At 38.6% G+C, this 17749-nt stretch overlaps 1 protein-coding gene across 2 annotated transcripts in view; it reads right to left on the bottom strand.

Annotated features, from left to right (window-relative positions):
• Positions 1-17525, bottom strand: part of lrp10 (low density lipoprotein receptor-related protein 10) — a 32915-nt gene extending 15390 nt beyond the window's left edge. Inside the window, exons 1-4 of one of the 2 annotated variants that reach the window (XM_028793651.2) lie at positions 16692-17525; positions 7669-7707; positions 3013-3036; positions 2521-2659 (exon numbers count right to left, since the gene is read on the bottom strand). In XM_028793651.2, the coding sequence (XP_028649484.2) occupies positions 2521-2659; positions 3013-3036; positions 7669-7707; positions 16692-16755 (266 nt within the window). In that variant the 5' untranslated portion in view covers positions 16756-17525. The remainder of the gene's footprint in view (positions 1-2520; positions 2660-3012; positions 3037-7668; positions 7708-16691) is intronic. The other variant, XM_051922297.1, reaches the window with a different exon arrangement.
• Between the last annotated feature and the right edge of the window lie 224 nt (positions 17526-17749).

The following is a 17749-nucleotide window of genomic DNA, read 5'->3' as shown; positions in this document are numbered from 1 at the left end:
TGCCATCACTTCCAAGTCTGGTGTCAGATTTGCTGCAGGGACAGGATCTGGCTCTTTGCAACCTTGAAACTGAAAACACAGACTCAGAACAGCTGTGTCTGAAATTTACAGTACTTACGCAAGCCACAAAACACCTTTATGTATCTTTAAACATGTAAAGTTTACAATTCAGCACTCCTACTAGGAGCACCCCTTGCTGGTGGAATGACAGCCAATCTATGTCATTTGCTTTATCTTGTCTGCTCTGTCCAGTTTTATCTTTCTCAGACAGATGACTCCATCACCTTTGAGCGGTTACACTGCAGTTCACGGTCTCTAGGTGTCACTGAGATTAAACTCTAAACTTTTTCTATCCTGACAGTTTAACAGCCTCAGTGAACCTTGGGACAAATGATTATCCCAGCTGCTAAATAGTTTGTGCAAAAAAACACCACAGCTATTTTTTTTAACTGACAGCATATGCTAAAAATAAGAAATCAGCCAGTTAATAATAGCAAATTAGAGAAAGGTGATAAATACTGCAATGAAAGCGAGTGAGAAAATAAAACAAATGAAATAAACTGCACAAAAAAATTAAAGGAACACTTTGAAAGCACATCAGATCTCAATGGGAAAAAAATCCTGCTGGATATCTCTACTGATATGGACTGGCTAATGTGTTAGGAAGGAAAGGATTCCACATTGTTTGATGGAAATGAAAATTATCAACCTACAGAGGGCTGAATTCAAAGACACCCTGAAAATCAAAGTGAAAAAATGATGCGGCAGGCTAGTCCATTTTGCCAAAATTTCATTGCAGCAATTCAAAATCGTACTCAATAGTTCGTATGGCCCCCACGTGCTTGTATGCATGCCTGACAATGTCAGGGCATGCTCCTGATGAGACGACGGATGGTATCCTGGGAGATCTCCTCCCAGATCTGGACCAGGGCATCACTGAGCTCCTGGACAGTCTGAGGTGCAACCTGGCGGCACCAGATGGACCAAAACATAATGTCCCAGAGATGTTCTATTGGATTAAGGTCAGGCGAGCGTGGGGGCCAGTCAATGGTATCAATTCCTTCATCCTCCAGTAACTGCCTGCATACTCTCGCCACAAGAGGCCGGGCATTGTTGTACACCAGGAGGGACCCAGGACACACTGCACCAGCATAGGGTCTGACAATGAGTCCAAGGACTTCATCCCGATACCTAATGGCAGTCAAGGTGCCATTGTCTAGCATGTAGAGGTCTGTGCGTTCCTCCATGATATGCCTCCCCAGACCATCACTGACCCACCACCAAACCGGTCATGCGGAACGATGCTACAGGCAGCATAGCCTTCTCTAGACTGTCACATGTGCTCAAAGTAAATCTGCTCTCATCTGTGAAAAGCACAGGGCACCAGTGGTGGACCTGTCAAATCCGGTATTCTATGGGAAATGCCAATCGAGCTCCACGGTGCCGGGCAGTGAGCACAGGGCCCACTAGAGGACATCAGGTCCTCAGGCCACCCTCATGAAGTCTGTTTCTGATTGTTTGGTCAGAGACATTCACACCAGTGGCCTGCTGGAGGTCATTTTGTAGGCTCTGGCAGTGCTCATCCTGTTCCTCCTTGCCCAAATGAGCAGATACCAGTCCTGCTGATGGGCTAAGGACCTTTTGCAGCCCTGTCCAGCTCTCCTACAGTAACTGCCTGTCTCCTGGAAACTCCTCCATGCCCCTGAGACTGTGCTGGGAGACACAGCAAACCGTCTGGCAATGGCACATATTGATGTGCCATCCTGGAGAAGTTGGACTACCTGTGCAACCTCTGTAGGGTCCAGGTATCGTCTCATGCCACCAGTAGTGACACTGACCATAGCCAAATGCAAAACTAGTGAAAAAACAGATGAGGAGGGAAAAATGTCAGTGGTCTCCACCTGTTAAACCATCCCTGTTTTGGGGGTCGTCTCATTGTTGCCCCTCTAACGCACCTGTTGTTAATTTCATTAACACCAAAGCAGCTGAAACTGATTAACAACCCCCTCTGCTAGTTAACCGACCAGATCAATAGCCCACAAGTGTCACTGACTTGATGCTGTACTCTCATTAAAAAGTGTTCCTTTAATTTTTTTGAGCAGTATATAAGTACAAGGCATGAAATATATAGATACAAGCAGAAACTACAGTGACAATATAAGAGGCACTAAATTCCTATGCAGTGCTTCACCTAGTGGAAAAGGAATAATTGTTGATTTCTGAAGAAGTCAAATGAAACCAAAGCCTGATAATGTAAAAATGTCTCAGTTCTGAGTAAAGCAATCACAGGGAAAGCTGTCGATTTAGAATAAACGTTGCCTGCAATGAAAGTAAATAGCATTTACTTATTATCAAGTAAAACAAAAATATCCAAAAATAGTAACAAAACATAATTTGCCAATATTGGAAACAACTGCCTAGTTTGTTCATTGTACTGCTATTTTTTTAGTACTACCCAAAATAATAACCACTAGCTGCACTTGTTCTCATTCTAAAATGTCCTTCAACATCTCCTCTCACCTGACAGTAACTATTTGTCCCACAGGTGCTTCAATCAGCCAAGTGCAATTCTGTTCATGTGAATACCATTTTGGGAAGAAGGAGAACTTTATTTCTCCTTGACGAGAAGTTAGAACCTTTGGAATTCCCCAACATGGACCTGAAATGAAATCACACATATAGAGTTTACAATAAAGCAATAGATACCTTGTAATTCAAAAATGTCATAAGCAATAAATATCTGACAATACCACAGGTACTCTAATGGAAAAGAGAAATAAACTTCAAATATTCGAAGTAGCTTATTTGGTAAATCTGTCATAAAAATCAGTCTAACATAAGGTTTTTGCTACAAATGAATAGATGAGTGTATTAAAATGTATAAGCATTAAAAATTAAAACAAGGCAAAGTTAAAATATAAAAAGAGCATTACATGCAAATTTCTAAAAGAGTGCAGCATGTTAGTATACCATGCATGTTATTTTAAAACATTTATTAATGTAAAAAAATACCTAGGATGTCCTGGAAATGTGAGCCTGTGAAAAAATGCAAGAAAACTTTGCAGTGTGCACAATATGAGAGTCAGAGGTTAAGCAAAACTCTTCAAAAACAAGTGCTATTGTTACTACTACAAAGATAGTGTAATTTTTCACTTAATAAAATACATACTGTTACTGTATATACTACATGACTAAAATAGTGTTTAGTCAAAATTGACTAATAGTGTAAAAAAAATTGTATCTGTTACAATTTTCTTGTCTATGAAAGCATCCCTGGAGTATAGATGTAATATGGCATAATGTAAGCAAGCAGAGAAACCGAGTAGCATAACAAAAGCACATATTTGAATCAGAGTAATCATGCCATGCAATGCTAAGCACACATAGCACTTTAGTTTCTGGGTGTGATGTTTCAAACATATAGGCATTCAATTAACAAAGAAGCAAAATACAATTAGAAATACAACTATACAAAACAAAACACTGATCTACCCAATGCAAGGTAAATGGTTTACCCAAACAGTTTACTCAGTAATATCAACTTTAGTAAAGTATTAAAATCATTTGTCCACATTTCTCATTACCAAGGGAGCAAGAAAGACACAAAGGGGTAAACACTTCTATTAGGTATTAGGTTCAGGTGTTACTTCTAAATTCCTACTGGAATTTCATGTCACTTTATTGGCACGGAGCGGGAAGGGATATTTTTCCCAACAGACCTAAACTTAACCAGTAACTGGAGAGACCCTGTAGAAAAAGGGGCTCTGGACTCAGTCCTGAACAAATACAGGGGCTGCATATTTCTTTCTTTTATTGAACCTCTTTTTTATTTTACACTGCATTTCCTTAAGAATTGATCTCCCACATATGAATTCTTTCTCCCTGGTATAGGATAGGCTCCTATTACCTTACTAGGAACAACTAATGAAGAAAATGGAGGGAAGGATTCACTGTCCTGGTGGATTCTGTAATAACAATGCAGCATGTTTTAAACTTTTCCAGAAACATTTAAACAACAGTACAACATCACGTTGCATTATTAAGCATTATCTACAAGCTTGTTAAAGTTTCTCTTTCAGCTTAAATAGATTTTTAAAACAAAGATTATATTGCTCCTGCCTTACTCCGAATACTTGCTGGGACTGGCTCCAGCTCCCCCAAAACTCTGCCCAGGATAAGCACATTAGGAAGACGGATGGATGGATTTATTCTACTGAACAGGTAGAGAAGACCATAATGTTGCCCTACAATATAAATATGTGGGCACGCCAGTGCTATTTTATTGGTAAATCATCAAATTTTTAAATGTAATTTTAAGGGAAACATTTTTATATAGAAAATTAATTTGCATTCACATTAAAGAATGTGGACACTGAGAAAGAGGTGGGTGATGGACTGAACAATCTCATTTGTCAGACCTCTTTATGTTCTTACAACTCCAATTCCAATAAAGTTGGGACGTTGTGTAAAAAGTAAATAAAAACAGAATACAATGATTTGCAAATCCTTTCCAACCTATATTCAATTGAATACACTACGAAGACAAGATATCGAATGTTCAAACTGATAAACTTTATTGTTGTTTTGCAAATCTTCACTCATTTTGAATTTGATGCCTGCAACACGTTCCAAAAAAGCTGGGACAAGGGCAGCAAAAGACTGGGAAAGTTGAGGAATGTTCAAAAAACACCTGTTTTGAACATTCCACAGGTGAACAGGTTAATTGGAAGCAGGTGTTTGTCATGATTGGGTATAAAAGGAGCATCCCCAATAGGCTCAGTCGTTCACAAGCAAGGATGGGGCGAAGTTCACCCCTTTGTAAACAACTGCGTGAGCAAATAGTCCAGCAGTTTAAGAACAACGTTTCTCAACGTACAATTGGAAGGAATCTAGGGATTTCATCATCTACTGTCCATAATATCATCAAAAGATTCAGAGAATCTGCAGAAATCTCTGCATGTAAGTGGCAAGGCCGAATACCAACACTGGATGCCCGTGACCTTCGATCCCTCAGGCGGCACTTTATTAAAAACCAACATTATTCTGTAAAGGATATTACCACGTGGGCTCAGGAATACTTCAGAAAACCATTGACAGTTAACACAGTTCGTCGCTACATCTACAAGTGCAAGTTAAAATTCTACCATGCAAAGTGAAAGCCATATACTGTATCAACAACACCCAGAAACGCCGCCAGCTTCTCTGGGCCCGAGCTCATCTGAGATGGACTGATGCAAAGTGGAAAAGTGTGCTGTGGTCTGATGAGTCCACATTTCAAACTGTTTTTGGAAATCATGGACGTCGTGTCCTCCGGGCCAAAGAGGAAAAGGACCATCCGGATTGTTATCAGCGCAAAGTTCAAAAGCCAGCATCTGTGATGGTATGGGGGTGTGTTAGTGCCCATGGCATGGGTAACTTGCACATCTGTGAAGGCACCATTAATGCTGAAAGGTACATACAGGTTTTGGAGCAACATATGCTGGCATCCAAGCAACGTCTTTTTCAGGGACGTTCCTGCTTATTTCAGCAGGACAATGCAAAGCCACCTTCTGCATGTGTTACAACAGCGTGGCTTTGTAGTAAAAGAGTGCGGGTACTAGACTGGCCTGCCCTGCAGTCCAGACCTGTCTCCCATTGAAAATGTGTGGCACATTATGAAGCACAAAACACAACAACGGAGACCCCGGACTGTTGAGCAACTGTAGTTGTACATCAAGCAAGAATGGGAAAGAATTCCACCTACACAGCTTCAACAATTAGTGTCCTCAGTTCAAAACGCTTATTGAGTGTTGTTAAAAGGAAAGGTGATATAACACAGTGGTAAACATGCCCCTGTCCCAGCTTTTTTGGAACGCTTTGCAGGCATCAAATTCAAAATGAATGAAGATTTGCAAAACAACAATAAAGTTTATCAGTTTGAACATTCGATATCTTGTCTTTGTAGTGTATTCAATTGAATATAGGTTGAAAAGGATTTGCAAATCATTGTATTCTGTTTTTATTTACGTTTTACACAACATCCCAACTTCATTGGAATTGGGGGTGTACATGAGTCCAATTAAGACATAAAAAAATCTACTCAGAGGACAAAAGGCCTCTGTTTAATTCAAATGAAAACATGCAACCGCTATGGTTCCACAGCTAGTTTTGGAGACCATGCTTCTCTGAGCTGGGCTGCCTATCTTTCTGACAGGTGCTACTGAAATGCGGACCTCTGGTTTAGAGTTTGGAATATTAACTTGACGAAAAACATACAAATTAAAAAAACACACCTGACAATAATATTGCACATTTCATGTAAGGAATATTTAGAGAATGCATCCCATCCTAAAATGTTTCACAGCCCCAGAAGTAGATAAAAGGGGCCCCAGCTAAAACAAAGTAGATCCTGGCCTAATTCTACCTTATTACGTGGGCTATCCCACTTATACTCTGCCTTTTTAAATTATGGATTTCTTTTTGGTATATGGGTGAATCTGCAACTACAGATTGTTGTAAACTTGCAAAACTGAAAATGGTAGGTTATTAAAAATACAGCATAAGCAATTGTTAATATTCTACTTTAGTAACTATTCTTATAAAGCAAGCAAATTAACAATCATTCAAGATGCTCTAAATTGAAAGTGGAGACATCAGATAGTATTCCATAGTATCCACTACTCTGTTTTTGACAGTCTTGTTGGAAATGAAACTTTTATATAAAGAAGTCTTAGGTTATTAACCAGGAAGCTGATAAACTTACAACTTGGGAAAGACAACTAAGATTCACATGGTCAGACCACTGCCTTTTTAACTAAGTTAGGTAAACAATGAGATAATATTTCACCTTTTTCTATAATAATTAAAATTTTCATAACCAAGATAAGGTTCATAAGCATGTTGTGGCTTGCAGGGGGACCATAATATTGCTTTTGATAAGAGTGCTTTACAAAATAGGTTGTTTGTTCTCAGGAAGATATTTGCTCAAGTGTGAGACTGTTAATGACAACCTGTTTTAAGAGCATGTAACAAAACATGGCATTCAAGAAAAATGGGGGGCATCCTCACTGCTTCCCTTTCACGCTTATGGTGGCAGTTAAAAGCAGCATGCTATACATCACTCTTCAAAGTTTTTGCAGTGAAAGTCAATGATGTACAGTATAATAAGAAAACACACAGTAAAGAAAGAAAAGTACATTCATTTGTGCAAAAAAAAATTTGAGGACTGACATCCAGTGTTCCCTAAACTGTCCAGTCCAAAAGCACAGAAGCTTTCCCATGCCAAAGGCAATTTATCCTCTTTCAGAGATCAAAGTTTGGCCCTCACACTCACAGTGGCATCACTACAGTGACCAATCCAACCAAAATGTAAAACAAAAATGTATTTTTAACTCCAACAGATAACATAGTTATCTTCTGTGAAAGTACAGCCATCAGTGCTGAAATGATATGGAGTAGTACTGATGGAGGGAGATACTGCAGTTCAACTTTGTGCTAGAGTAAATGCAAAGTAGCACACATGTGGGATGAAACATTGAGGGAGAAAGTAAAAAAAACAAAAACACAAACAATATGGAACTGACCAATATTCGGCACTTACTAAACGAATGCTTAGAAGAAAATCTAACAGGTTTAGAAAGATACTGACAGAGTAAAAAGGAAATCGAAACTCAGCAAAGTAAAACTTACCAAAGTCATATGTCAGCTTCGTAGTCATAAAACTGTGTACTGAAGGACAAAAGTAAAAATATCAATTAAACAGACTGTGTAAGCATCCTGGAAAAGAACTTAAAAATGGTTAAAAAACTAAGACTAAGGCAAGAAGGTCAAACAATGTCAAGAAGAAAGGCATCTTTAACTATGGTACTTAAAAAGGAAGGCTATCAAAGGAAAGCTTTAATAAAATGCAAAGAGGTTATGTCAGCAGCCTTGCTACTACTGTAAACAATTAAAAGCATAATGTTATGGCTCTTATGGTAGATCAAAGATGTCATTAACACAATGATCTGCACTCTCAACACATCAAATTAAATCAACACTGCTGGCATGGCTAATTTAATATTACTGATAATATATTACTTGTAGTGCCATTCATGTATCATGACTGTTAAGAATGAATAAATGTTTTGTTTTTTTTTTCATTTTTGAGTGAAATTAGATATTCTACCTTTATGATAATGTACAGCTATGGAGCATTTTCATTCCTAGTTAACTAGACAATAAAAATAAAGCACTGCAGAATAAATTAGGTGAAACTATTTGACAAAGCAAACAAAAGATATTTACCCGCTATCAGACCCTTTAATAATGTATATTTTTGATTAACAAAAGAAATTGAATTAGTGTGTGCATGTGTTTGTACGGTCGAGTAAGTGAGTCTTGCATTTGGCCATCAGCTATCACTAGTCCTGACTGGATAAGTCGATTAGAAAATGGGTGTTGAGAAGGAAGGACCATTGAACTTAACAGTAATGCCAATTCATGAAGAAACAATTACTTTCATGTAAAATAACTGCAGTACAGCAAAAATGTCAAAAAGAATCATTACTATACAGATTTTTAATCTATTCAGGTCTTTTAACTATAATAGTAAAATGAAAAGTTTATTTCTTATACTTGTTACATCTGAAAAAGATGAGAGCAAATTGCCTTTGCCAAAAAGGAAACTCTAGAGAACAGCAATATCTTAAAAGTGTGCCCCACCCTAAACATCAACAACTAACTACTACATTAAAGGTGGGAATGTTATATTCTGTAATATGCACACAAAAACATAGCAAACCTTTGCTAGAACAGCAACTGTAACATGGCAGTAGCCAATAAACACCACAGACATGCCTTTCAAAAATAAAGAAACACCTTTTAGCAAACAATGTTACCTTTAAAAAAGAAAAAAAGACAGGGTCAAGACAAACTTCTAAAACGTGTAATCAAACTCCTGTCATTTTTTTTACATAAGTACAGTACCTGAAGGTGAATATATTTCACTGATCAAAGAACAATGAAGAATCTGGCATGACTGTAAGCAGTATTGTGCCACTTCTTTTCTTTCAAACTTATATCTGCTTTCCCCTAGAACAAAGCCATCTTGGCAAGTGTTTGTGGTAGTCCTGTGATAAGTATTTATATAACTCTGCTACAAGCACAATAAATTTTGCTTGGTCTATTGTAGGTTAGCACAAAACTACAGAACCAAAAACCAGCCAAGGAGAAAAATTTTGTTTACCTTTCTAATTTTATTCAGAATTCATTCGGTTTGCTCTGCCTATGAAACAGGTTGACTTGTATTGCTGCTATTGTGGGTAACTTATACTGTACTCGAATTGATAAAGCATTTTTATTTATTCATTTCATATTTTTATCATTTAGGGATTGCTCTTAGTTGTAAGTTTAAAAATATTCAGACAGATGATTTAAACAAAATGAAGAGTAGGCATCATCTTTCCAGACGGATACTCACAACTAAGATGAAAGGGCTAAAGATGGTTTTCTCTGCATTTATAAAACCAGCATCAAAATCCTAAAAACCCATGCTTTAATCATTTTTCTGTGCAGACCTTCATACGCTCAAGGGTTATGGGTAGCCAGCATCTGCTCAAGCAATAATGGATTCCACATATCAGTCTTGAATGAGATGTCGACCATAACAGAGCACCGTCTTTCCCTCACACTGTGCCAGTTTATAGTTAACAATCAAACTAACAGCATGTCTTTCAAATTTGGAAAGATACCAGAATCCAATGAGGAAGCACTGCCAACTTCACACAGCAACACTCTTGGACAAAAATTTAACTGGAGTCCGAGTGCTCTGTGACAGACACCAATGCGGTCTATTTCCACAGACATATTCATTGTAAAATGGTCACTAAAACTAATCATAATTTGACTTCCATCTATTATGCACTAAGACATCAGTACTACAGGGTTTTGGAGCTTGGTCATGGAACCCACCATATGTCTCAGTTTCTGTTTGTATAGTTTTTATTTTAAGGATTTCTATTCAATTCACCGAGTACAGGATTAGAGCACTGATGCATACCTATAACTAGTAAGTATATGTTTAGTTAAATTAAAAGTAAACATTATAACCCACTAAACAGACAATTTAAACTAAATACACATAAAAACAGAAGTAATGTCAACATAAAACTATGTGACACTATAAACACCACTAATATTATAATTGAAATAAGGCCAGTTGACAACAGAGTTGAGTTACTTACACTAGAAGAACCTGTTTAATTGGACAGTTGATTCCACTTGTATCTAATAATCGGCAATTTATTTTATAATAAAACTTTACAAATGACATTACAGTGCAATGTATCGCAATTAGCAGGCATACAGTGGCAAGCAAAAGTCTGGGCACTCTTGCTTAAAATGTCTGTTACTGTGAATAGTTAAGTGAGAAGAAGAAGAAGATGAACTGATCACCAAAAGGCATAAAGTTAAAGATGACACATTTCTTTTGAGCATTTTATGCAACATTAGTGTATTGTTTTTGTTTTGTACAACTGTACAGTGAAAAAAGGAAAGGAGCACCTTGCAAAGATGTGGGCACACCAATTTCTCATAAGGGCTATGATAGTTCACAGTCATTGTTAGGAAACCCCAGGTGATGCAAGTTGCAAAGCTGTATAAATTCTCTGACTCCTCAAAACTTGTCCCAACAATCAGCAGCCATGGGCTCCTCTAAGCAACTACCTAGCACTCTGAAAAAAAATAAAACAATTGATGCTCATAAAGCAAGAGAAGGCTGCAAGAAGACAGCAAAGTGTTTTCAGGTAGCCATTTACTCAGTTTGTAATGTTATTTTAAAAATGGCAGTTAACAGGAACAATGGAGGTCAAGTTGAGGACCAGAAGACCAAGAAAACTTTCTGAAAGAATTGCTCATTGGATTGCTAGAAAGGCAAATAATAAAAAACATTTTTCAGGAAGATTTAGCAGACTCTGGAGTGGTGGTGCACAATTCTACTGTGCAGCCACACCCGAACAAATTATTCCCAGCCAAGTCACCCACCACCAACTGTCTGGTCTGTAAGGATACAAAAAGATACTCCGAATACTTCACACATTCAAAAGATAGTTGTGTTAAGCTAACTGATGACTTTAAACTGTCCCAGTACAACTTAATGTGATGGTGGTATTTCTGTGTGTAAGAGAGACAATGTGCATCATGATAAACCAATGGCACTCATCTGGGGCTGGTTTCTGCCTTGTACCCTACGCTACCAGCATATTCTGGACATAAATAAGTTTTAAAAATTCATGACGATTCTGAAGCATTCACAAATTTCACCACTAAATAAATCACTTCATTCTCTTTACTTTTGTGTTCTTTTGTTTATGATGCTTAAGGCAGTACCTGTAAACTTATAATTTTGTTTAGGAACTTGTCATTTCTATCAAATTTTTTAAGCAGTCAAAATTGCAAAGAAGCAGCTCGTTTACTATCTCTTTCACCTAGAAGTTAAAATAAGATAATAGCTGTTATAAGAGGAGTACAGGCAATAAAAATATATCTTTCAGCAACTCTAAAACCTTAAAAGAAATGCATATGCGAAAAAAGTTGGACCCATAAACAGTGGTGCAACGTGCAAAAAATACTGACAAACTTGGAATAAAGGGATTATTTATTGATGCAAAACTGGGCTGTGTAGGAGAACTATTATAAACAGGCACAGCTGATGAATCCAAGGGCTGTGGATGGTGCTATTAAGTTACACTGAAGGTGAATTGTGCCCTGTGACACACCCAGCTAAGAACTAAGTGCAGCGCAACTACTCCTTCAGAAAGACAATGGTTTGCAAAATCTGTATTGAGAACTACAGTTGGCCTTTCTTGATGCTCCTCATGATTTACCATAGAATTGGTAAATCCAATGAGACAAGAGCTGTGTATGACCATCTACTGTCATGTTGAAGAATGGTACTAGTTTGACTTCCACAAAATGGGTGACAGGACATACTTTATATACTGTAAGACAATAAAAATGACTCTCAAAGAAACAGAAGTTATTGGCTATCATAGCAAAATTGTGCCCTATACCACTACAACTGCTGATGTGTCACTGATGAATGTTGGCTTACTTGCACCACTTTCTACCTCGCCTCCATGTGTGAATCCTGTTGTCATCAGCCACAAGGTAAGAGCAGAACTTATTTCTGATGATACTTTGACTACAATCTAGTGCTGGGCGGTATACCGGTTCATACCAAAAACTGTTTTTTATTTTTGTTATGTTATGGATTTTTCTTATACCGCAACACCGGTTTAAATTGCCTAAACGATGTTTGGAACGTGGCGCTGCGGGAAACTGTTCAAGTGGGGACCTTTTTCACTGCTACACCGCTAAACACAGAGATGTTGCGCAGGGGCTCTTTTTCACTGCTACACTGCTAAATAGGTAGTGGTAGTGTAGGAATTGCACGGTGAAAATTGACAGAGAACATTCCGAAACTGAAGCTGTAGCTGACGATAAAGTTGAACATGATGACACAGAAGAACTTTTGCCGAAATAAAGGAGTCACGTCTGTTGCCTGGAGATACTTTGGTTTTAAAAAGTCGGATGTGGACCATTATGTTCAAATGTGTAAATACTGTTTCTATACTACTGGGTAATACTGCAAACCAAGTTGTACTTGTTTTATTTGTTTTCAATACTGTGTAAGATACCTGGGTAAAGTGTAATAGTGTGATGACATGTTGACTTTATTCTCGACATTTCCAACTTAATCTCAACATTTATGACAAGAATAAATTCGACATGTTGACTTTATTCTCGACATTTCTACTTTATTCTCACCGTTTATGTCAAGATTAAAGTCGACATGTTGACTTTATTCTGGTAATTTGTCATTAAAGTAGAACATCGTAAACTAAATTTCATCATAAACTGAATATTTAATTTACTAGATTTTCTCAAACCCCGTCATAAGTTATATAGCACATTACATGCTTTGTGTTAAGTGTTCCCCGAGCCATGTTAAATCGGTACGTGCTTCTTAAACTGACTTCCTCTTGTACTGACTTCCTCTTGTACTGAGGAGGCGCTGGCAGCGATAGCCGCACAGAATACATTCACTTCATGATATTCCTGCTCTCTGAACATTTAGAATGCTAAGATAAATACTTGATATAATTTTCATGATGAAATGCATTAAAGCATGTATTAATCATGTGGGGGCACGGCGGCATGGAGGTTGCACTGCTGCCTCGCAACAAGGGTATCTCGGGTGTACCCTGCCTTGCATTTGCATGTTTTTCTGGTGGGTTTACTCGGCGCTTCAGTTTCCTTTCAAAGTCATGTAGGATGTGGGGTTTTGTTATGCTATATTGACCCTGCTAGTGTATGTTTTGCTTGTATTCACCCTGCGATGTGCTGGCGACTCGCTCAGGGATAGGCGCAACCCTGAATGGATGGCATAATTAAACATGTATAACGAAGATATTTTTAAAGTTCTGAACACTCCATGGGTTATAGTCCAAGTTTATAACTAGTTTTAATTTCACAAAGACATTTATCGTGTGGTGATTGGTTATGTGGAGAAAGAAAAAGGAAGGATAGGAACTGGGGGTTTGGTACGTCAGATAGAGACAGCACGCGTGAAATAAAAGCCCGCTCAGAAGAACATCCATTGAATTCTGTGTTCGTGTCTCCGACCATCAGATCACAAACCCAACATTTACAAAATATTTAAGTTTAAACCTGTGCGATACCCATTCATACATCCAGTTTTTTGGAGCCTCGTCACACCTGCCATAAAGTTCTCTACACTGAACATACACCTGGGGACCCCTTACTGTGAGGGAGCAGCACTACCGCCTCACCACCATGCATGTTTAATATCTGCTTTAATGCATTTCATCATGAAAATGATATCAAGTATTTATTTTAGCATTATAAATTTGCAGAGAGCTGGAATATCATGAAATGAATGGATTCTGTGCGGTGATCGCCGTCTCCTCTTAGTGCGGAGGAAGTCAGTTTAAGAAGTGTAATGAATAACAACTGTGTCGGGGAACACTTAACACAAAGCATTTAATGTGCTGCATTAACTTATGACGGGGTTTGAGAAAATCTAGTAAATTAAACATTGATTTTAGGATGAAGTTTAGTTTACAACATTCTACTTTAATTATAAAATAAACTATGAGAATAAAGTGGAAATGTCAACTTTATTCTCGACACATAGTTTGTTTTTTTCTTCCCTGTGTCCGTATTTGTTTTCTTCACTGTGGCCCTAATACGATTCCGTAGGGCTATACCACAAATAGCATTATAAATGCAAGTTAGTTTTATTATTTATGTATATAGCTTAGCTTGAAGCGAGGTCCATATTACTGCAGTTTGCCTAAATGATGGTTCAGTTGGTAAAGATGTCATCACCAAGTTGCACTTGTTTTGTTTTATTTTAATTTGGTGACTACTGTGTAATGCACCTGGGCTTGAAGCCTTGAAGTAATAGTGCAACTATCAGTAATAATACTATTATTTATTTTATTGTTATTATTTATTAGTTTAAATATTATGCAGTTTAATTATGGTAAAGTTGTTTAAAAAGTCACTTTAACTTGTCAGTGGACAGAGATCGTTAACATTAAAAAAGTGTAGTTGGTTTACAAAAAAATATTTACTATTTATTCCTTTTCTAAGACATGTTCAGTGCAATACAACTTTTGACAAGCACTTCTGGATATTTTATAAGTCTAAATGCCTCTTTGTATGGTTGAAAATATGTTGTCAAAATTATAGTTTAAGTTTTTGCAAAATTTGTTCAATAAAAAGGTTCTATATTTTGACTGCATCTGTCATGCAATGTGATTCCTACTCTTCATTAGTGCCACCCCCTTGAAAACTATCACTTAATGGGGCCATGCAAACCTGTATTAATACTTGTGTGCACATTTAAAGTTTTTTTTTGTACAATGTACAATGCTCTTGACAGTGGAATAGGTTATTCTTAGCCAGTAATTGCAGTGGAAAATGTGGTTAACATCCACTCATGCATGGGAAAAAAATACCGTAGAATACCGTGAAACCGGGATAATTTAGAAAAATACCGTGATATAGAATTTTGGTCATACCGCCCACCCCTACTACAATCCACAGCAATCCCGACACAGCCTACATTGGCACCATAAGTACAGCCCAAACTCTGAAAGCATACAGCCCCGTAATTTAACATGCTACTGGGCAATTCATGGTAGGTGTCAACACTATAGATTTTGGAAACAGTTGACATAAGTACTATAATGACCAGACACTACATCAATCAGTACGTCTATTGTATTGTTCCTAATAGATTCCCCTACCTTTCCCACATGACATGAGAGCTTTCCTATTACCACTTTCACAAACATCAATTCACTTATATAAATGGTCCATAAAACATCAAGCTGGCCACATGTTCTGACAAAACAACACAAAAATATGGGCCTTTTCAACTAATAATGTACTTGAAGACAACCTGATCAAGGCACTTTTAGTATGCTGCAGTGTCTTGAGGTCATCATTATAAGACCCTGTCAGACTATGGCCCGATTATTTTGAGGCTGTTGAACAGCCTACTAGTGATAGTCATGGATGAAATACACAACTTCTTTTTCTTCTGATAAATAATGGTTTTCATGCAAATTATACATTTGCTTCTGTGTGCTACTTTTGTTTTTAACAAAAACCTAAATATACAAAAGTGCAAAAGTCTTAGGGCTTTTAGATGGTTCACAAACATATTTGACTTAATGTCTTTTGGATTAGTGTATCAATATAAAACAGTTTATTTTAGAGTTGGCAACATTCCTTTTGCAAAAAGTGAATGTAGTGGAAAGTTCAGAATAATGACACCTTTTATTGGCTAACTAGAAAGATTACAATATGCAAGCTTTTGATGCAACTCAGGCCCCTTCATTTTGCCTGAAGAAGGGGCCTGATTTGCCTCAAAACCTTGCATATTGTAATCTTTCTAGTTAGCCAACAAAATTGTAATTTTGCTTCACGTCTCACTACATCCATAATGCCTAACAAGATACAACACCCTAGTGCTGCAAAAAGTGAAGGAACACAATGAGATATTTGAATGTCTTAAAAAAAGAAAGAAACCAACATAGTAACAGACCACTTTCTCAATTTAAAAATGTGATTTTCTGGTAACTATATAGCCCAGTGCTTGATAGAGCAAATATCACAAACAAGTGTTAATGATCAATGACATCACGTGTAGTGTGAACCAAGCAACTAACTGAAACAGAAACAGCTGGGAAGAGGTAATAAAACTGGGCAAGGGTCAACCATGTTTAAACAGGTGAGGTTAGATCACATCTAATTGTTTAACCTGCAAATCTTACATCACAGCAAAAGTCAGCATTGCAACAAGATAAAGTGTTGATACTGCATCAGGCATTTCCAGATGTGCTGTCCAAACATGCAAGGTTTGGCAGCAAATGAGAAAATGTCTCACAGACAAAAGTGGCGGGCACACATTCATAACAACTTCATTCCATGGCGGATGTCGACCTCAAAGAAAAAGTTCCCGACAAAAATCAGACGTCTGCACCTGAAGAAGTAACACTGTGTTGTCGCCTAACCCCTGTGCGCCTTCTTTGGGTTTCAGAGAAGGCCGCTGGTTTCGATTCCTTCATTCTTTCCTGTGCATACTTCTGACGGCAGGTGTACCTCCCATCCTCCCCGTGACTGCGGCTCCTACTCACCTTCTTGCTGCGACAAAAACGTGAAAAACATGACGACGGCGAACGGTGGGGCTCCGGACGCCATGGCCCCGGCCCTGTTCACACTCCCCTGGGAACTTGAGGCGCCGACTTCAGCAGCCGTTCACTTTCCGAGCAACATGTCGGGACGCGTCTGCCAACCTGTTGTTCTTCCTGTCCGCAGTTCACGCGCCTTCAGCGAGCCGTGACATCGGTGGCGCGCGTCTCACACGCTTTCCCCAAACTGTCTGCCTCTCTGAAACATTCTTCGTGGGGTTCGCAGACGACAAAGAGGCGGCGAATCGGGGCCAGTGACACCCACACTGCTCATCCAGGAGTTATCGGGTCACTCCGCCGTCCTGTCAGGTCACGCAGGCTGTCCGATCGCTGCCGCAGCGTCTCAGATTGTTTTATTCAGGACAAATTACTTAAAAAACAAACACAATACTGAGTAGGCCGGTCCGCGACTGGCAAGCTCCACTCCAGCGATATTTCCGCATTAGGAGATGATTGTTTGTTTCTTCCTTGAAGTGACGCCTCGGGCTGGCAGTGGCGACGTAACTTCATCTCCCCTCCCAGATGACGGGTGGGACGACATCTGCACGGAAGGAGGAAGCTCGGCGGGCCTAGTGTGGGAACCGCCAGACGCTGCGCAAGTTACGATGTGACGTTTTTAAATCCACTTAATCCAGCATCGTGTGGCGGGGATCAGACCCATCTCGGCAGCCCTGTGCACCGTTTAGAAAACACAGGTCTGGCTGACACACGCTACAATTTGGAATCGCAAAGTAACCCAACATTCAAAGAATAAGGGCTGTAAAAGAAAAAAATGACGTACAAACTGTCCTCACAGCCCACATCCAGACGTGAGACTCCAACAGAGGGCGCTGGGTCTGCGGAGATTCGTGGCCTCGTCTGTGCCCAAATATACATTAGAATGGTGTACGGACGCATAGAGATTATTGTGACATAGTTTGCCATGGCGTGATGATAGTCCTCCACTTCCATTAAAAGAATTCTTTAAGTGTTGAAGAAAATCACCTCGTTTAATTAAAACCATC

Source organism: Erpetoichthys calabaricus, chromosome 2 (genome assembly GCF_900747795.2).
Source record: "Erpetoichthys calabaricus chromosome 2, fErpCal1.3, whole genome shotgun sequence".
Classification (NCBI taxonomy): domain Eukaryota; kingdom Metazoa; phylum Chordata; class Cladistia; order Polypteriformes; family Polypteridae; genus Erpetoichthys; species Erpetoichthys calabaricus.
The sequence above is the reverse complement of the archived record's forward strand: the minus strand, read 5'-3'. Positions and strand labels throughout refer to the sequence as shown.